Below are 22,093 nucleotides of genomic sequence, written 5' to 3' on the forward strand. Positions count from 1 at the left end.
CATAAAACTTATCTCCAGCTAACTATCAAAAAGCTAGAAAAGGAATTGTCAAAGTGGTAGAGTCTATCCTTGAGCACAAAAGCTCAGGGACAACACTTAGGCCCTGATTTCAAGCCACAGGACTGTCCTCCCCCTCCCCCCCAAAAAGATGTTTGAGGTCTCCCAGAATAAATGGCTACCTACACTGCGGGCAGAACTATACCAGTCCACTAAGACTGAAAGCCAACAAAGAACCTTTACCTTTAATATATTTGCCTCATTGAAAGGTTACCTATATCAACATTCATTTTACTTGAAAACTGACATAATGAAACCCCTTTGTACAACTACTTTATATAGATACATTTTTTTAACTAGGAATAAAACAAAGGTTACCTACAGATCTGTAATAAAGCAAGTGAACAAAATTATAAAAGTAAAGATTTCTATCAGCTAAATAGTCTTTAGCTCTGGTTCCAGAGAAGATAAGAAATTGAGATATCTATGTTTTCCAAATGACAATTTTTTATTTATGGGAAACTCTATGTGAAGTCTCTAACATATTACAACTTTAATAAGACAATCAGGTTTCCATGTAAAATCTTAAATATAGCTAGAAGTCAGTCACAAGCACAATCATTAAAGCCACTGAACAAGATGAGTTCTCACACCCACCTTGAATTCTTTGAGGAAGTATATTGCATTGAAAGTGATTTTTTTTTCCTGAGCATTATAAAACTAGGGCAATACAAATTTTCTCCACAAATAGATAGGAGATGGAAAGATGGGGGAAAAAATCAGTAAACACACTTTATGAGGAAAACATTTATTTCTCAAAACTTGTTACCTTTCAAGTGTGTGTGTGTGCGCACGCGTGTGTGTAATCCAGTTAGTATTTAAACTATTTTTATAGGAAATTGTTTACAAATGGAGAAACTAAGGCACAGAAATAACCAAGCAGTTTCAAGGTTGAATTTTGTATTATAGGTAGAAAGATAATGAAGAGTTCCAAATTCTCAAGTTAGAGAGTAATGGCTAATAACACCTTCCAAAGGCAAAAGTAAAGTTAACTTTCTTTTGGTAATATCAGGAAATCATTTTTGAAGCATATAACAAACTTCCTTGACTATCTGAACTTCCCTGAAAATCTTTGGTATTTTAAACTCTTTGGAGGCTGCAGTGTCTGATTTTCCCCCAAAAATATAAAATGGCAGGGAACCTAGACTGTAACTTAAACAAAAGATCAATATTCACTTCAAAACAACCTGAGGTTATTCTTCATTGGTACATAATCAGTGAATCCTGTGAAACATAGCATGGGCCTCTATACCAAGTTCACATGCAAACGTTCTTCCGTTAAGTTCATACTTTACAATAATACTTTACAACCAGTACTTTCCAATCCACACACACACATAACATAGTCTAACCTGTTATAAGCCCAACAATTTGCAGATGTCAGGCTTACTACAGTGAGACTGAACTCACATTGTAGGACTCAACGCTGTCCCCAAAGTCAAGTATTTCTAATATTCACTGCATGTGACAGTCTCTGTGCTCGCTGAGATGTTCATTGTAAAATTGTTTATCTCAGGCTGAATATGTTTCCATGAGTGTTTTTTGTCACAAAACCTTTCATTTCCTAAGTGTGTACCTGGAAGAGCTTAGTAAGTTTATGTATGTATATAAGCCCATTGTAGTAATATAGAACATCCTACATAAAAGTAAAAAATAAATTTCAAGTTTCTATGTTTTTAAAGTGCTCTCTGTGCTGAATTAGTAGAAATCCATTCTGACTAGTAATTTTACAAAAAATATCAAGCATGGGTTTGTTCAAGTATGCATAGATTTAGACATGCTAAAAACTAACAATGCACTAGCATACATAATGAAAGATGGCAGAGTTGGTGAGAGGGAATGTCAGAATGCCAGCCTATAAGGTAACAAGAGCATAAACAGCGATTCTGCATGTTTTGATAACATTTGTCAGATAAAACAGGAATACAAATAAGATAGGTAATTCATTCCTTATCAGAAATAAAGCAGACATCAAGTTCCAAATGCTAAGAAACTGTACCAAAATGTTGAGAGGTTTCTTGGCTAATAGGTTGCTTCATCCATGTTGTCATCACTGTCTGCACCAAAATCATCTCCATTATCAAAGTAGGAGTTAATGTAGTCATTTTCCTAAGGATAGGATACATTTCTTAGTAAACAATGAGAAAAAATACCACTAAAAAACACAATGTAGACTGTCCCAAAGTTTGTAAAAGGCAAATTTTACTTTTGAAAATGCTTATCCTCAATTCAATGGAAATTCCCACAAATTTCAACTAAAACGGGCACAGAGAATAACTTCAAATCTAAAAAGGCATTAACGCGAAGTCCATTTATGTTTCTCACTCTGCCTCAAGCTCAAAACACACTTCATTTTTCTAATAGGCTACAGAGGACTAGTTTTAAATTAAATGTAGTTTCTACATAAACCCAATGACTTAAACCCACTGTCTTGAACATTACTTTGCTCAAGAGTTCCTAGCCTACTAGGATTCCAGTTTACGTTACTTTTTGTGAAAGTCTTAAAAAAGGAAAATAAATGAACACATTATCAGCTGGCTAGTCAGATAAAAATGGGTCTACAGCCCTCTCTGTAAATCCATATCAATTTCAAAGGAATACAAAACATAATATGTAAGAAAGATTACAGGTAGAATAGTTTGAAGTGAATAAATGGTTCAGAATCTGTTACAAGAAGCTGACATAAAATGAAGGCAAAAATGATCAGAATGGACAGGAAAGTCTTGGGAAGCAGTTATGAAGTCCCAAAGAGACCAACAAAGATATCCTGCCCCCAAATATCTTAAGTGACTGCAGATTAGAAACATACCATGAATTTCATTAAACCCAAACACTGAATCCAGTCCATCAGATACCTGAGGATGGATTACCAGTGTTGTCTTACAGAAGAAGTACATTGGAATTTGAAACATGATGTCACTGCAGAGATTCCCTTCCAGACTGATGAATCAGCCCTCTCTGCACTGCTGACATGCAACTTTATGTAAGTAAATCTTAACTGCATTCATCTGATCAATTTCCATCATTCCTGGACTTTCACTTACAAAGATGTCTTTCAAGTTACTTTTGTCCCCTGTATCACTTCAATATTATAATAGTTCTCTTGATAACAAGGAACTGAAGCCAATGAGGACAGATCTAAGAATATATTTCTAGTTCCTATCAATACAGATTTTTGTGTTTTACTTGTTTCCTTTTGAGATTAAAATCTCACTGTGGAGTCCATGCTGTCCTGAACTTAAGGACTCGGATTATAAGAATACACTATTACCTCTGGCATATATAATACCTTATTAGATAATCCCTAAAGTTAGCAACTTTACCTCCTCTTGCTCTTCTTCATCATATGCCTCCTGATCTGCATCATCATCATCATCATCATCCCCTTCTTTATTTTTCTCTTTGTTTCCTTCTTTCTCTTCATTTTCCTCATCTGATCTCTCACCATCACCTCTCTTTTCCAATTCCTGGTATAAACAAGTTTCATTAGTTTAGGTGGAAGCCTTTTCTAGTTTAAAAGGGAAAATGCAATATTAGTTAAACACACAATATTCTTGAAAGGACGTATACGAGATTAGTGAAGGTTGTTTTAAAACACAGCAATGAATGACTAGGAGAGGGATGGCAGGGCATCCTATTGAACTTTATATTTAATTTTTAAATAAAGTATGTTTGTAGGAATGAGTAGAAATGAGTGCCAGAAGGTCTCCATCAACAGAATTTTCTATTCATAAGACTTAGACCAACAACAAAAAAAAAAGTATTTAAAAGTACAGGACCACCAACAGGAAGAAAAGTGAGGCTCTCTTTCTAAGAACCACATTTTAAATGTGTATAGTTCTCAAGTTTTTTCCGTCCTGAATAACTGACTCTGACAGGAAAACAGGGATCTGGAGGAATCTATGAGAGGTAAGTCAAGGTGCCAGGTGAGGAGAAAGAACAGGATATCCTCCGAACTCCCGCTACCAATGTTCCAACTGTGTGCCAGGCTTTCTTCTGCCAAACCACATGCTTCAACATTCAACAGTAAGACAAACTGGAAAGGCTGAAGAAAGCCACCAAAAAAAGGCTTGAAATTTTACATTTTCCAATTTACTTTTAGGTTAATAAGAAAGGCTTACCTCTATTTTTTTCAGCATATCAACAGCATTGAGTGAAGCCCCTTTGCCCGGATCTTCCGCCTTTTTGGATTTCGAGCCTACTGAAATAAAAATCACTAGTTTACATACTTTTTTTTTCTGTAACAGTAAATGTGACTACATTTCTGTGCCTTTTCATATTCTGTCCAGCATAATGATTATCATACTAGTCATATTAAGTTTCAAAAGTGAATTAACATTCTCAGAAAAAACTAAAGCATCACACCTCATCAATTTTCAATGAACAACCAAATGATCATTAGTCACAGGTTTATTAGATATCTGCTTTGCACAAGCAAAAGAAAAAAATGTAAGCCCGCAGTTTGGTATTTTTTTATATACAACATAAAGTTCTATTTTACCAATTCCCCAGTTTTAACATGTGTTTCTCAATAACACAGAAAGCAACTAGTATACTTAAAAAAAAAAAACTCACAAATATGCAGAGAACTGAAAATACAAAAATCACTAAGTTTCATAGCACATCATATTTCCACAATTAAAAAACGTCAAATAAAGAAACAACCCTTGGGGCCAACAGTGTGGCATACTAGTAGAGTGCTTGTCTAGCATGCACAAAACATTGATTCAATTCCTCCATACCACAGAAAAAGCAAAAAATGGTGCTGTGGCTCAAGTGGCAAAGCACTAGCCTTGAGAAAGCTCAAGGACAGCGCCCAGGCCCTGTGGTTAAGCCCCCAGGGACTTGAAAAAAAAAAAAAAGAAAAAGAAATAACCCCTCAAAATCAGTAACAGTGACAAAAACACATCTTCAGCCAAACAATCACAATGGTAGGTCTATTTTCAGAAAAAGTTTTCAGAATACTTAACCTAACTTTAGACAGACAATTCTATAATTAATAGAATTTTGGTAACAACCTCTTCTTACCTGCAACACTATTACATTAATCAATGTACCTTTTTTGCAGTGCTTCCTTGGCAACATTTCTCTTGGGAGCCTTCTCCAATCTGTGTGTACAATAGAAATATAAAAATATTAGTTTCCTTTAGGAGTCATTGGTATAGTAAACAACAAAGACAGAACACAAGGAAACTTGTTGAAAAAAGACAATGTGATTTTTGGCTATCTGATTGTACAGATTAGCCAATAATATATTGTTTCTTATTGAGTTTATTAAAATAGTTTTGAAAAGGAGCATTCAAATATGTTAACAATTATTCTATGGGGATTTCAGCATAATAACTTTTGTTGAGTATTATTTTTTTTTAAATACTTGTAATTTGTCTGTGGTTGAGACCTAGTTATTTTATACAAATTTTCTTTGAAAGTTAAAGTATATGTCCATAATACTAACACATGAAGAGTAAAATTAAACAATATTCATCATTATCTAAAAACTAAAAACACAAATAGCCACAGAAAATACACCAACAAAGGATTTTTGCTTGGAAGACTCTTAAATCATTTTTCTATGAATTTTCTTTAATTTGAGGAAGGAAAAAGGGATGAGAGAACTGAGAGTTTGGCCTAGTAGTAGAGTGCTTGCCTAGCATGCAGGAAGACCCAGGTTTGATTCTTCGGTACCACATACATAGAAAAAAGCCAGAAATGGGTGTTGTGACTGAAATGGTAGAGCTTTAGCCTTGAGAAAGCCCAACGACAGTGCCCAGACCCTGAGTTCAAGGCCTAGGACTCGTAAAAAAAAAGGGGGGCTGGGAGGATGAGAGTTCTACTCCTGAGCGACAATGCAGCCCCATATTCTTTCATTTCTGAGCAAAGAAGATAAGTAGAAAATGGAATCTGCATAAAACACTTAAAATTATTGTTTCATAAAGAAATCTCGGTGTGTTTGCTCAAAACAGTTAAATTTTAAGTTATTTTACATGTACTAATAAATTTTGCTTTAAATATATTTTAGTTTTTATAAACTACTCATAGATCGTGAGGAAGAACATGAAGAGAATCATTCTGGAATTGACAATGAGGTAGAAGAAATAAGAGAGACATGAGATTTCTTGGGGCCCCTGACCTTATCCATGAGCAACAATCAAATAATGAAATCCATTAAAATTCCTTTTTTAAAAAATAAGGAGGAGCTGGGCTCCAGTGGCTTGTGCCTATAATCTTAGCTTCTCAGAAGACTGAGATCAGAGAATCAAGGTTCAAAGCAGCCTTGGCAGGAAAGTCCCTGAGACTCTTATCTCCAATTAAACACCAAATGCTAGAAGTGAAGCTGTGGCTCAAATGGTAGAGCACCAGTCTTGACCATAAAAGTTCAAGGACAGCATGGGGTGGGAGTTTGGCCTACTGGTAGAATGCTTGCCTAGCATGCATGAAGACCAGGGTTCCATTCCTCGGTACCACATACATAGAAAAAACACCAGAAGTGGTGCTGAGGCTCATGCAGTAAAGCTCTAGCCTTGAGAAAGCCCAAAGACAGTGCTCAAGCCCTGAGTTCCAGCCTCAGGACTCGAAAAAAACCCAGACCCTGAGTTACAAGCCCTAGGACTCATCCTTCGCCCCACTCTCCCACACAAAAGGTAAGGAAGATGAAATATAATAAGAGAAGATGAATTTGATCAAGGTACATTATATATGGAAATGTCACAATGAAATCACATTGTATAATTAATGTAAGCTGATAAAAATAAAATAACCCCCTAAATTTTACAATTATTTAAAAGCCTTAAGATTAAGATATAGAGCAGAGCAATTTCCTCTGCAAAAATAATTGTGTTCTGTGTATACTGACAAGTAAACATACAGTGATTTAAATTAGAGAACTATTTAGTATTAAATCTTCACTAAAATTGCATCATGATAAATTTTTAAAAATAAATTTAAAATAGACAACACATTTCTTTTAAAAAGCACAAGAAAGGGGCCAGGAGTTGGTCTAGTAGTAGAATGCCTGCCTAGCATGCACGAAGACCTGGGTTCGATTCCTTGGTACCATGTACATAGGAAAAAGCCAGAAGTGGTGTTGTGGCTCAAGTGGTAGATCTCTAGCCTTGAGGAAAACCCAAGGAGAGTGCTCAGGCCCTGAGCCCAAGCTCAGGACAAAAAGAAAAAGCACAATTACCCTTGAAAGTGATAATAGTATTAGTGACATAAATTTAGGGCAGTTTCTATGAAACCCTAAGATGAGGGAAAAAGGAAAGTAAATTTAAATGAAGATATTCAAGTTGTCCCAGTATTGGTAAGTATACTGGAATCACTTCATTTCCATGACAGTTGGGTTTTCGGGAGGAAGTGTGTATGTGTACTAGTCCTGATTCTGAGGCTTGAACTCATAGCTTAATCAGTCATTGAGCTTCTTTTGTTCAAGGCTAGTGCTCTACCACATGAGTCACAGTACCACTTCCGGCTTTTCTACATAAGTGGTACCGAGGAATTGAACCTGCATCTTCCTCTTCGTGTATGCAAGGCAAGCACTCTACCAGTAGGCCAAACTCCCGGCCCTGTGAATGAGATTTGTTCTACAGCCTCTTCCACCCATCTATACCCAAGATAAAACCTGAATGCTGCGAACAAAAATCTTAGTATGATCCTATTGTAAAGGAATTTTAGAAATTAAAACTAGCCTACAACTCTGTTTGAAAGCAAAATCTATGAGCTTGGATTAAAATAACCTTAATACTAGGCATTTGTTTTTTCTTTAAAAGCTATAAAATAGCCCAGGAGCAGACAGGCAAGTGTTTATTTGTATAACAAATTAATATTGTGATTATAATTGTGGCTAATAAAACTGACAACTCCAAAAGGATTTGGCAAGACCTCTGTTTATAAAAACCATTTTAAAGCTAAGTGCTGTGGCTTACGCCTATAATCCTAGCTACTCAGGAGGCTGAGATGTGAGAATCAAGGTTCAAAGCCAGCCTGGGCACATAAAAAGGACCCGAGACTCTTAACTCCAATTAAGGTCTAGAAAATGGGAAGTGGGGCTTGGCTCAAGGGAAGGGTGGTAGCCTTGAGCTGAAGAGCTCAGTATAGCTCAAGGGTAGGGTGGTAGGCTTGAGCTAAAGAGCTCAGGGACAGTGCCCAGGCAAGTTCAAGCCCCATGACTCACCAAAAAAAAAAAAAAAAAGGCATTTTAAGAGCATCCTATAAAACACTTCAGATCTTCCTTGTTATCGTAAAACAATCTTCCTTTCAGCTTCCAAAAAATTTACATTACTTAATATTTACAGAAAAATAGTTAAACTTTGTTTTCCTATAGTGAGAATAGATACCTAAGCTACATAGGGAGACGAGATGGTCCTTTTTTTTTTTTTTTTTTGCCAGTCCTGGGCTTGAGCTCAGGGCCTGAGCATTGTCCTTGGACTTTCAAGAGCTCTACCACCTGAGCCTCAGCACCACCTCCGGCTTTTTTTTCTATGTATGTGGTAGCAAGGAATTGAACCCAGGTCTTCGTGCATGCTGGGCAAGCACTCTACCACTAAGCCAAACTCCCGGCCCACGATGGTCTTTTAAAAGTATTTAACATTGTCTGTTTTATACTACCTGGTATCCATTCTTCTTTGTATACCTTCATGTATCTTTTACTATACCTTTCAATATCTAGGAGAAAAAAAAAGGTATAAGGTATTCATTAGAAACATCAAAAATACACAAAAACATAAGCCAGTCTTCAAAAATCACTGAAAATACCAGACATCTCTTATTTCACTTACAATGAGCTTCTAAAATTTGTACATGAGGTGTTCCTGAACTACGAAGTTCAATGACAATGACAAGCTAAAGACAGCAAGAAACCTCTGGGTTTAAGAGACTAGTGACTAGGGACATCTGTTGTGCCAAGATTGTTCCATGATCTGGGAATGATCCCCTCCCCCCCTTGTTTAGGGCCCATGTACTTGAACCCCAGGTGGGAACAGCTTGGTGCTCAGTGGTTAGACATCTGAGCTCTGATTCGACCAGTGGTTTGAGTTAAAGAGCCAATCAGGTAATTGTACTTTCCCTATAAAAGCAGTGTAAAGTTCTTGCTCAGGGCCTTTTCAGCGTTGCCGGCTGCTGGTACGCGGAGGCCCGAGTCTAGACTCATAAATAAAACGACCCCTGCTTTTTAGTTTTGACTGTGGCCTCTGGTGGTCTTTTCGGGGTTCTAGGAATTCGGGTACAACACATCAACCCAACTATTTTTCTTAATATAACAAGCTATGACAACATTCACAGAACTGTAGAGACAGATCAGGAATCCCAAGGCAAAGGAGGTTCCCTCAGCACTTATTTTATTCTTGTGACAATGGCCTTCTATTCCTAACATTTAAAATTATAACTTGCTGGTCATGGTGGCTCATTCCTGTAATCCTAGCTACTAAAGAGGCTGATCTTTGAGGACTGCAGTTCAAAGCCAGCCCAGTCACTAAAGAATGTGAGACTCTTATCTCCAATTAACAGCTAGAAAACAAGAAGTAGTGCTGAGGCTCAAGGGGTAGGACGGTAGCCTTGAGGTAAAGAGCTCAGAGACAGCACCCAGGCCTAGAGTTCAAGCCCCATGACCCACAAAAACAAACAAAAAAAAACCCTGATAACTAATATATACCAAGAACCTAATTGGGAATGAGATGCTATTTGCTCATGCCCAGCCCTTACTACACACTTACTCATTTTGCTAGGTTCCTCAGTGACCTGAGAAAGAAAAAGACTAGTAGTGGAGAAGGCTGGACCTGTCTTGGGTCTAAAAGAGCAAGTTACAAGCTTTTTATATCAACTACTGAAAACTGCAGATGACCTGTGACAGACTGAATCAGTAGATTCTTACATCCATCGTTCTTACATTTGACTGGTACACTGTGCCAGAGAAACTCCCTTAAGGATGGAGGGCCCTGACCCCTTCCCAAGCCACCAAGCTGGCCAGCAACACTGTCACATATAGTGTAAAAGCATTGTTTATCATAAAATGTGGCTTACAAGTTTAGCCATAAAGAAGGGCAGGTAATAAAAACAGTATATCTAAAGAAAAATCAGAACTCACTTTTCTATAATCAGGACAATGCTTCTAAGTAATACAACCAAGTGTTAAAGAAGGAAAACTAAAACAAATAATAGAATAAATAGCAAAGAGATAACTATTGGTCATTTTATAAGGAAATGAAAGGAAATGAAGAATAGCAATTCTAAATTTTAATTTCATTCGTTAATGGTTTTTCTAGCTAAATTTACCCCAAATAGGTGACTTTCTTTGACTGCATGCATACATACCTAAAATGTGCATGCTGTATTTCTGGATTCTAGGTTTCAAATACATCTAACTTACATTTTTTTTTTCCTCACACTGGTGTCATTTAAATGATCCCAGATTACAAATCCATTTCTCAGATTCTGCCTATATTTTTAATTCTTATCTTTTCAGAGTCCAAAATGCACATTCAAAACATTTGATGAAGCTGTGATGTAGTGAATGGTAAGTTCCTGGGTTGCATAGGCCAAGTCTGGTCTTAGCAACACAAAAGGAAACAAATAAATAAATAAACATAATAAAGGAACTTTGCTGGCTCATTTTTTTTTGTAGCAGAGAACTTGTATATGTGTGTGTGCATGTGTGGGTGTATGCATTTACATACATATATATGAATGTTATGTTTAAACAAACTTTACTTTGAAGCAGAGTTTTTCTAAACATACTACATCAGAAAAAAGAGAAAGGTGAAATTTCATGAGAATTTAATTGTATCCTTTTGGAAAATTCTACAAAAGGATGTGTCTTTGTACATTTTAATTTGTAGTTATCGAAGACAAAAGCATGCCTAATTCAGGTTCAAAGCAACTACTTCCATAAAGCCAATAAAATGTTCTTACTGACCCTGAATAAAAAACTCACACAAATGCTCAAATGATTGGATGTACTTCATTTTACTTACCACACTGAGTTAGAAAATTATGCCCTATAACCTAAAGAGAACTAATTTAAAAGGACTAAAGTATCTATTGCACTATTTTAATAAGGAAACTAATAGTTCATCTAATCCTATTTTTTAATATATGAGATCTTTAATTTTATTTCTAAATGCAAATATGCAAGATAATCATGAAGATTTTTTAAAAATCAGTATTGTTAAAGTAAAAGATCACTTATGAAACCATTATATTTCAAGTAGGTATACTTCAAATATGAAAAGAACTTCTCTAAATGCTTCTTATAAACAAATGTAATATACTATGCAACTCTGTTAGCCAATTCTAAATCTTTTAGAAAGGAAAAAGGAAATGCATTCTTAATACTAATGGAATGGAATGATACTATATGAATTTCTCATGTTTTAATGGTGTTTTGAGAACTCGAGGGTGATATTGATCTCTCTAATTTCAACAATGGAAGAAACTGAATATCAATAGAGTTCCATTGTGCAAAGTGACTACTCAGGAGTGGGTCTACTTCCTCTAAAACCACCTCCCATTCCAGTCTAAGATTACTAAGTGTTCTCTAACTGTAATTTCTCCTTTCTGCTCTGAGCATCAGCAATAAATACATATTTCATATCTTCTATCATATACATAAATAATAAACAAAAACCCAAAGTTGTTAAATATTTTAACCTAAAAAGTAAATAAAGAGATATGAATTAAAATACATGTATATTTACAATAATTATAGCACTATATATGTGAGCAAAAACTGGATATAACTTTAAATCAAAAGCAGGGAATTAATTACATGTAATAATTTATACCCATGTAATAATAACCAGCTATTAAAACTTAAGGGTAAAGGAAATTATTATAGAGTAAAAAAGGAAAGACAAAGTAATATAAACCCAATTTTATAAAGAAAAACATGAAAGAAAAAATCAGAATATATAAAAATATATTAATAGTTTTTTACTAAACCTATTAAATACATATGGGTAATTCTAACCTATTAGACTGGGTTCTCATAATTTACATTAACTGTGAATAACTTCTATTCAAAAATACCAAAAATTCTAAAGTAGCTTTCTATTAAATTAGCCATGTTTTTTTTTGACGGTGGATGGTCATATATGATTTAACCAAATAATCAACATTAAAAGATTATATATCTTTTGCAAAAGCATTATTTCACCTACAGATAATAAACCACATCATCAAACAGTCCAAAACACACCTTGTTTTTCTTCAGGTGTTTCAATAAAATAAGGCATTCTCTTCACTGTTTCTCTTAATTCCTGTTTCAAGGCCAGCATATAATCTTCATCTTCTCCTGTTTTCAGTGGTACTGGCTTATAATCTATATCCTGTTTAAATTAAAAGACAAAGTTAATTTTTTATAAATTAAATATTCTAGTATCTTTCCATTTACGTTCCAAAAAAAGCCAGTGTAAATTAAAAACTATGTTTACCATTGTTGAGTTTTACAATCAGCTCAAATGTTATTGAGTTTTTGCAATCCCTTTACCTTTATGAACCTTTTCCTAATTTATTCTTATTTCAGAAGTAGGATAAATACATGACTTTTTTATTGATTCTAAAACACACTGGCAATCATAGTATAGTATTGCTATAGTATCTTGTTAAATGATTCCATATTTGAAAAATTAAGACACCCAAATGAGAGCAACTACATTATTTCTTCTTAATTTGAACTACTGGTAATGGTATGGGTGGGAATAACCCCATAAAAAAATAAATAAATAAGCTGGGCATCTGTGGCCCGAGCCTGTAATCCCAGCTACTTAGGAGGCTGCGATCTTGCAGTTCCAAGCCAGCCCAGGCAAAAAGTCTGTGAAACTCTTATCTCCAGTTAATCATAGAAAAAGCTGGAAGTGAAACTGTGGCACCAATGGAGAGTTTTAGCCTAGAGCAAAGGGAGCTCAGGGACAAAGCTCAGGTCCCACTTCAAGCCATGGGATACATGCAAACAAAGGCAGCAATCTTAGTAAGCAACATACACTCTTCTCCTTGGAAGTATTACCAACATTGTCTCCTTTCACAATGAATCAAGACATGAATGGTTTGTAAGCCATATAAAGATTAAATGGCAAACAGGAGTTTTTGAGTCTACGTTTCTACACATATACTCATGTACACACACCAGCAAACAAGAGGAGATACCCTGCTAAACTAGTCAAAACTCCTTTGCGCACAGATCTTACATTCTGATGAAAAAGTATATCAAGAATAAGTAAAGCAATTTGGTAAGCTTTAATTTCAGGAGTGACAAGTGACATGGCAAAGGAAGAATGACTCATAAGAGCCCATGGAAGTCAGCAGTGGCTAGTCTACATAAATAAGTATACATAGCCTTTTGGAAATATCACACTTGAGCAGAGGCCTGTACAAAACCATGTAGCCATCCATGCGAACACAGGAGCACAGAAAGTTCCAGTCAGAAAACCTGTAGGGATAAATGCCTGAGAGAGAAATAAAGCCAGCCTACCTAAGACACAAAAAAGACTGTGGTGGGAAATGTCACAGACATTTCTGGTGAAAGGGCAGAGCAGGAAGAAACTTTTAGCCAGTAGTGAGGAACTTTACTTCTATTCCAAATGTAAAACACTATGTAATAACATCACCCTTATTTTAGAAACCATTTCACATACAAAAAGAGCTACTAGTTTCGAATAAACTTACAGTAATGTTATTCCTATACCTGAAAGACTTGAGTTTGTTTTTTGTTTTTTTGTTTTTTGGGGAGGGTTGTTTTTTTGGTTTTTTTTGCCAGTCCTGGGCTTGAGCTCAGGGCCTGCGCACTGTCCTTAGATTTTCTCAAGGTTAGAGCTCTAGCACTTGAGCTTCAGCACCACTTCCAGCTTTTTTCTATGTATGTGGTACCGAGAAATCGCACCTGGGTCTTCGTGCATGCTAGGCAAGCACTCTTACCACTAGGCTAAACTCACGGCCCCTTGAGTTTGTTTTTCTTTAGGTTCCACCAAGTATCAAAATGGCTACTTACTTTACAGTAAAAAGCAGATGTCTTAGAGGGACATCTAGAGTTTAGACACATTGGTTCAGGATCCTCCACTGACATAATTCCTCTAACAAAGACTGTGTGAGTTTGTGTGTTCCTGTTATCACAGCTACAGCAAAGTATATTCATTTACTTTCCTATACTTGAGTATATAACTCAAGTGTAAGAGTAAAAGTGTTATTTAATATTCAAGGCATAGGTAAAATTTTTCCTTCTCTCTGAAACATGAAAAAGTAAGCTGTGTGAAGTTAGCTGTCAATATACTTACAGGAAACAGTGGGGGTGGTTTCAAAACTACATCAGGTAGCTTTTCACCTCGGCCAAATCCAACAGCCTCAATATTAAAAGTATAAGCAGCACGTCCTCTCCCTTTATTCCCAGCCATCAGAACTAGTTTCAGCAGGGCAGCAGGCAAATGCTGAAAAATACAGTTAATGATACAATTTACTACATCATACATAAAGAGAAGCCAACACGTAAGAACAAAATGTACAACTTTACCTCTTACACGGAGTGGACTCAAAATACTTTTGGAAACCAGAATTTGTAAAGAAACAAGAGACTACTGATAGTTGAATTGTTCATGTCCAGCCACATCCTCAATGGAAGGCTGACTCTGGGTCTCCTTTGAGATGCTGCCTGAAGACCTACACTCTTCATCCCTCTGTGGTTTGTAAAGAGGATATCAGATTTAGGAAAGCACAATGGAAGAGAAGGAAACTTGCCTGCAGCAACTTGAAGATCCTAGTTAAATACAAATACCATAATTTTTTTTTTTTTTTTTTTTTGCCAGTCCTGGGCTTGAGCTCAGGGCCTGAGCACTGTCCTTGGACTTTCTCAAGGCTAGAGCTCTACCACTTGAGCCTCAGCACCACTTCCGGCTTGTTTCTATGTATATGATACCGAGGAATCGAACCCGTGCATGCTAGGCAAGCACTTTAACCACTAGGCCAAACTCCCAGCCCTAAATACCATAAAATTTTAAGAGTTTTTTTTTTTTTTTTGACCAGTCCTGGTACTTGAACTTAGGACCTGGGCACTGTCCTTGATCTTGTTTTTGCTCAAGGCTAGCACTCTAACACTTGAGCCACAGTTCCACTTCTGGCTTTATCTGTTTATGTGGTAGTAAGGAATTGAACTCAGGGCTCTATGCATGCTAGGCAAGCACTCTACCACTAAGCCACACTCCCAGCCTTAAATGAGTTCTTTACCCTAGAAATTGAATGGGAGAAAGACTCCTTGAGTTCTAATTCAACATTTTTCTTTCAAAACTGGGAGCTGGACCAGTCAGACTATGAAGGGGTCTGGATTAGTCAGATTTGCATCACTGTAAGACATGCCTGAGAAAAATAACTAAAGCAAGGAAGATTTATTTTCTCTCATAGTATTGAAGGAGGCTCAGTCTATTATGACCGGGAGGGAATGAGGAAGCAGAGGAACTTACATCATGGAAAGGCAACAGAAGGGGAGGCAAGCTAGGGATGACACATAGGCCCCAAGGACACATTTCTAGTGACCTACTTTCTCTAGCTACACAGTGCCCCAATCTCTAGTAGTTACCAGTCCACACAAAACAGCATCATCTGCTCAGTCCTAAGTCTTCAACATAGGAGACTAGGGGTACAATTCAAGTTCAAATGGTCTATTTAAGTTTCCCTTCACCAAAAGCAGCTGAGAAAATCCCTGAAATCGTTAAAGCTAAGATGAACTAGTACTTTCAACTTTAGGGGCAGTAATTTTAATCATATATTCAAGTCTTTATACTGAATATCTGGGAAGTATCTGAACTTTGATTATTGGTATCAGTGAGCTCAGGCAGCAGTACATTTTTTTTAATTTTTATTTATTTTTTATTGTAATTAATAAAAGGGTTACATGATATTTGCCAGATAGAAGGTGCATTAATTCACATATATTGATACCCTTTCACATGTCTTGGTCCCCATTACCCTCCCCTCCACGCCCCGCCCCCGTCTTGGTTTTCCCCCCTTCCCTATCAAATTTCAAATAACCAAATACAAATAAATCCAATATATCCAATAACAAAGTGAGATACTGTAACAATATGAGATAACCAAGGGACAGCAAAAGAGATGAGAGATATCATAGTACATTAAGGACAACAATAATTCATTGTATGGCTTTTGTTTCAATATCCTGGAGGTCCTTTCAATTAGCTTCATACTATATGGCCTTATGTATCAAGGTTTTGCTCTATTGCAGATCTCTGCTAGTAGAGCCCAAGGTTTCTACTGATTATGACAAATGAGGGGAACCATTGAGCCTAATTTCCTTTGAGTCTGGCTTACTTCACTTACTATGATTTTATCTAAGACTTTCCATTTCCTATGAAATGGGGCAATGTTGTTTTTTTCTAACAGCAGCATAGAATTCCATTGTGTACAAATACCACATCTTGTTGATCCACTCATCAACTGAGGGACATCTAGGTTGGTTCCATGTTTTTGCTATGGTGAATAGTGCTGCAATGAACATTGTTGTGGTAGTAGATTTAGTATGCCCTAGTTTCTGGATGGTTGGGTAGATGCCAAGTAGTGGAATAGGCAGCAGTACATTTAAAGGGCTCTTTCAAAGGAATTCTCCATTCACATGAGGTGATGATGCCAACCAATAGTTCTTATATCTTTCTTCCTACTGATAATGCTAAATATCATGTAACTCTGACAGTGCAGGAGAGCAGTGGTTTGTCCTCCAAACCCCTGAAGAAAGAAATAGCTGTTGTTGTTATTGTTGTTTTTAACTTCTGCTCACTTAGTCTCATTTCCTATCAAATCACTTGCCTTGCATTCACTCAGGGAGAGCACATCACTCAGCTACAGCTCTTGTCACCAGATTGTCTTGCCTAGATAAAAAGACCATGGCTCTTACTCCTTTCAAATTTGCCAATTAATGATGAGGAATACCTCCTATGACTAACAAGAGGCCACTCCTTTGGAACTTTTCTGCCTACCCTTGGAATGGTACAAATACCTAAAAGAATTCATAGTTACTGTACCATGGAGCCAACCTTCAAAATGATCAGTTTTCAACCCTGGATGCAATCACTGAATTAGCTTAAAACTTTAGAGTAATGGCTCTCGAAGAACTCTGTCTAAAACAGTATCACCCAGGAAGTGGTTCAAAGTGCAAATTGTGGGATACCACCAAAGGCCTAACGAGCAAAAGAAACACTCTCAGTCAGCTAGAATTTGCCTATAAAGGTTATATTTATGTTCTAAGAAGCCCTCTTGATAGTTCTGATACAGACAAAAGTTTGTGAATCATTCAATCAGCATTTCTAGGAGTGAGGACTGAGCAAAAAGTCTGAAAACCTATTCTCAGAGAATATTAGAAGAATTAGGAAACTCAGTAGTAATTTTGTTAAAATATACCTGCAGAACCAAGTGCTTCATAGACTCCATTTTTATTTTTTTTGGTGCCATATTGAACTCGGGGTATTACCTCTAGAGTCACACCTGCCTATTCTGTTCATTGATCAGAATTCTACCTAAGATTACTTTTTCTTATCCATGCTTCAGTTTCTATGAAACAAAATTAAGATGGGAAACATACATTTTAATAACCAAGCTAATTGCATCTGCCTAAATTAAAAGGGAAAAGAAATATTGACATAGCCTTGTTTCCAATGCTGAGTCACTGAAGCATATGCTGAGTTGACAAAATGCAAGTCTTCCAGGTATGAAAACTGCTGAGCAGAAAGACATCTTTACTCTAAGAAACAGCAGCTGGACTCCAATAAGTGTGGCCAGGATCGCTGGGCTCTATTCCAATCCCAGATCTGCCATTAATTAAAGACTTAGAACAAGCCTAGGTAGGTAAATGTTACCAAACTTGCCTGACCATGGGAATGAAATGGACTAATAAAAAGATTTGTAAAACATGCTGAGGCCCAGAATTTGGTCTAGTGGTAAGAATGCTTGCCTAGGATGCAGGAAGACTAGGGTTCGATTCCTTGGTACCACATACATAGAAAAAGCCAAAAGTGGTGCTGTGGCTTGAGCTCTAGCCTTGAGAAAGCCCAAGGACAGTGCTCAGGCTCTGAGTTCAAGCCAGGGGACTGGCAAAAACAAAAAACATGCAGAGTCATGGGGGATGTGTCAGTCTTTAAATGTATTATATCAGAATCTTTCAGGATGGAGTCCTAGAAATGTATTGGAAAAACTCATCCTATAAAGAATTCTGTCTGTGGAACAGCCTACCCAAATCATCAAACTTTGCTGATTCTAATTTTCCATGTTTGCCAAGCAAACTTTAAATATAAATCATTAGTGATACTGGGCAATGGTGGCTCACGCCTTTAATCATAGCTACTCAGAAGGCTGAGATCTCAGCATCCTCATTCATTTTCAGCCAGGAAAGCAAAGTCCCATAGCAGTAAAATACAATCTTGAGATGCTGTTAATACTTATGGGATTATGGCCTATAAACCCAGCTCTTTCAAGTTAATGAGTCAGTGTCCCTGTAATCAGAGTCAGTGGTTAGTCCTTTTTCTTCCCTTGCAGAGCTGATAGGTTGTCCTCATTTCATCATAACTGTATCATGGAATAAATAGCTCACAAGTATCACTCTTTTTAAATCCTTTGTGTTGGGTTTGAACCCATGGCCTCATGCCCTCTCTCACTTGTTCCACTCACCCAGCCTTCGGGCATACTTCTATAAAGGATTTTTACAGCTTTTCCAGTTGCTCATTAGCCAAATCTTCTCCAGTTCAAGTGGCTTAAACAATTTAACTCAGTTACAGCAAATACTGGACATTTTAGGCACTGAGCTAGAAACCAGAGAGAATGGAACAAATCGATCACTTAATTCTTGCCTCAAAATATTCATTTCTTTATAAATTTTCTATCACAGTCCATCTTCACTACTCAGCTTCTGGCTGAGAACACTGCAATATTTCTGGTTGTTTTCACTGATTAGTCCACATTATTCATCCTAACATACAACTTTGAGTGTGATATTCATATCATGTTAGGTCTTGGCAGTCAATTAAAACCAAAGTCCCTATCCAAGTATTCAGGTTAATATCTACTTTTTTTAATGGTTTAACCTACCCTCCTGATCCTTAGCCTGTAGTCATACCTTGACTGAGTCTCTCCACGAAGTCTGCTCCTTTTTCCTTCCTCCTTTCTTAATGGCTTTCACTTTAAAGTCTAGCTTATGCATCTCAGCATGCATATCAATGCTATCCCATGTTGATCTTAGAAACCTACTTCTCATAGATTTTTCAAATTTAAGTAATATATATTATATATACATGTACATAATACATTGCCACACTCCAGTTCTAGATAGATTATTGATTTGACTTCAAGAAATGGGTCTTTACAAAGGAGAAGAATTTCACTTATAATTTTTGTTTGTTGGGTTCTTCAACAGAATTAACATTAGAAACTCTACCCCTCACTGTCTAGCATGTTATATAGCGCCACTATGGAGATGTTAAACATCTTATGTTCTGTATTTAAAGAGCAAATCTACATATAGAAGTACAGTTCCATATAGTATGACGCTAAATAAAAGGATCCCTAGGGTATAGAAACATAAGCCATATGATGAATGATTGTTGTCCTTAAGGTACTATGTTATCTCTCATCTCTTTTGCTGTCCCTTGGTTATCTCATATTGTTACAGTATCTCACTTTGTTACCTGATATATCGGATATATATCCGAGTGGGAGGGAGGAAATGGGGACCAAGACATGTGAAAGGGTATCAATGTATGTGAATTAATGTACCTTCTATCTGGCAAATATCATGTAACCCTTCTATTAATTACAATAAAAAAATATATAAAAAAGTACAGTTCAGCCAGGTGTCTTTGGCCTTTGCCTTAACTAGTCAGGAGGGTGAGATCTGAGATTGTGACTGGATTCCAGCATGGACAGGAAAGCCAGTGACACTCTTATTTTCAATTAACCACCAAAAAGCTGAAAGGAAAGCTGTGCCTCACTGCCATCTTATATGGAAATTTAGTAATGAACAAAAGAAAAATCTCTGCTCCGTCATGCGGCTCATGTTCTATGGAAAAATGGGCAAAATATATTTATAATAACTGTCATAGGAAGTGAAGCTGTGGCTTAACGAGACAGAGCATTAGCTATAAGCAAAAGCTCAGGGATCAGGGCCCACACCCTAAGTTCAAGCCCCACCCATCACTGGAAAATAAAAAAGAAGTATCTTAAAGCAATTAAGTCCAAATAATTGGACTGGGATGCAGCTTAGTAGTGAAGTGCTTGTCTAGCAAGTATAGTATCCTAGGTTCAATCCCAAGTACCAAAAAAAAAAAAGAAGAAGAAGAAGAAGAAAGTAAAAAGGGATATCCAAAGCCTGGCAAAAACCCAACAATGACTAATTATTGCTGAACTTGTGACCTAGGAAGGATGGTACTCCATGCCACCTGGTAGTTCTTGTTACCTAGTGGTTCTATTATGCTCGGGAAAAATACCCAGACTATACAGACAGCACTGTATTTCTCTGCCCAGAATGCCCTTCTACCCTCTTTTTAAATGCTAATCCAAATGCAACTGCCCACCAAGTCCCTTCCATCTGTAACCTCACAGCACCTACCATGTATTTCTTCTGTAGTCCATATTCCATATTGCCTTATATTGCAAGTATTTGTGTACAGATATTGCACATATTTGAAAGATGCTGCAAAGTCTGGAGAATGAAGATCATGACTCCCCCCCCACACACACAGTTTTGTTCAAGTCATGTACTCCAAATGAGTAGTAACTGGAAGAGCTTTAGCTGGATAAACAAAATACCAAAGGCAGCATTCTACCAAGACTTTACTAGTGGAGAGACGTTATCTCCCTCCTTCCATGAAAGTTGATTAGTTGCCACTATAAAGATTTTGATAATTATTTTTTAATGCTGTCTCACGGGTCTCTTTATAACGTTTCCTTCTTAAGCAGGGAGATTAGTTCTCAAGGGAATTTCTGGATCCCAAAGAGGCGAATCAGCAGCTAGGAGACGAGGAGACAATATAGAAATGGCTTTTAACAGAAAGGGTGATTTATGTGGCTGGCCACACCCAGTCATTATCCACTTTTCTAGTCTTCCCAGTTCCTTAAACTGTTGGGACAAACTTTCTCCACTCTTTGAAGAGCCCATTTTAAAAATAGAAAAGAAAAAAAAAAAAAGACTCACACCCACCCCATGAGGAAGGAATAGAAGATATAGAATTTTATACTTTGAAAAGAAACCCTATTAAGCCCCCCGACACACACACTTGTACAGGGAAAAGTGCCATCCATGAAAAGCACAGGATACCCAGCGATTTGCCCTGGGCCGCGCGGTCCGGCTGAAGGAACCCATCGCCCTTCTGGCTAGTCAACCCTCCTGGTGAGTGAGAGCACCAACTCCCTTCCAACTCACCGCGTACGGCGCTGGGAGGGAAGATCACATAGAAATATGGAAGCGACGACTTCCAAAGATCTGCTGAAGGGCTCAGGAGACGCGGGGGAGGGGGTCAAGTTCTCCCCCACCACGCCTCTCACCCCACCCGCACGCGCGCAAACCCCTGTCCGCGGGGATCTCGACCCTCCCCACCCCTTCCCCACGTGCACCCTAACTCGCCACCGCCTCCCAAGTCCTCTCCCGCTGCACTTACCTGCTCCCGAAAGCTTCCAGTCTTAGGCAAAGCGGTGCAGAGCCGGCCTGGAAGGGGTGCGGACGGGAGGGCGCGTCCGGGTACCACTGCGGGTTCCACGCGGGAGCCGGGCGCGCACCGCGCTCCCTCCACGCGGCCCGGCAGCGCGTTTCCAGCCGGCTCGGCCGGCCCCGCCCACCCGCCGCCCAGGCCACGCCCACCCGCCGCCCAAGCCACGCCCCACGGCCCAGAGCCTTTTAGTCCTTGGCAGGCGCCGTACTGACTCTGGTTCTCTCGCCCGATCTCCACCCTTTACGCGCCAGCCGCGATCGAGCTCCACGGTCCGCCGCAGGAAGTTGCGGGGAGGGAAAGCCGGGCGCGGCTCACGGGAAGGCTGCGCTTCCCCTGCCATCGCGGGAGCGAGACAAGGG

The 22,093-nt window shown here is 37.9% G+C and overlaps 1 protein-coding gene across 1 annotated transcript; it reads right to left on the minus strand.

Annotated features, from left to right (window-relative positions):
* Positions 1-384: 384 nt before the first annotated feature.
* Positions 385-21,725, minus strand: Polr3g (RNA polymerase III subunit G). Its single transcript, XM_090331114.1, has 8 exons — positions 21,684-21,725; positions 14,316-14,465; positions 12,245-12,374; positions 8,662-8,718; positions 5,115-5,165; positions 4,179-4,258; positions 3,381-3,524; positions 385-2,166 (listed from the first exon to the last, which is right to left on the minus strand). The coding sequence occupies exons 2-8, from the start codon at positions 14,430-14,432 to the stop codon at positions 2,080-2,082; spliced, it is 666 nt and encodes a 221-aa protein (XP_090187240.1). The 5' UTR covers positions 14,433-14,465; positions 21,684-21,725; the 3' UTR covers positions 385-2,079.
* Between the last annotated feature and the right edge of the window lie 368 nt (positions 21,726-22,093).

This window comes from Megascapheus bottae, chromosome 4, assembly GCF_031878675.1.
Source record: "Megascapheus bottae isolate mThoBot1 chromosome 4, mThoBot2.hap1, whole genome shotgun sequence".
Classification (NCBI taxonomy): domain Eukaryota; kingdom Metazoa; phylum Chordata; class Mammalia; order Rodentia; family Geomyidae; genus Megascapheus; species Megascapheus bottae.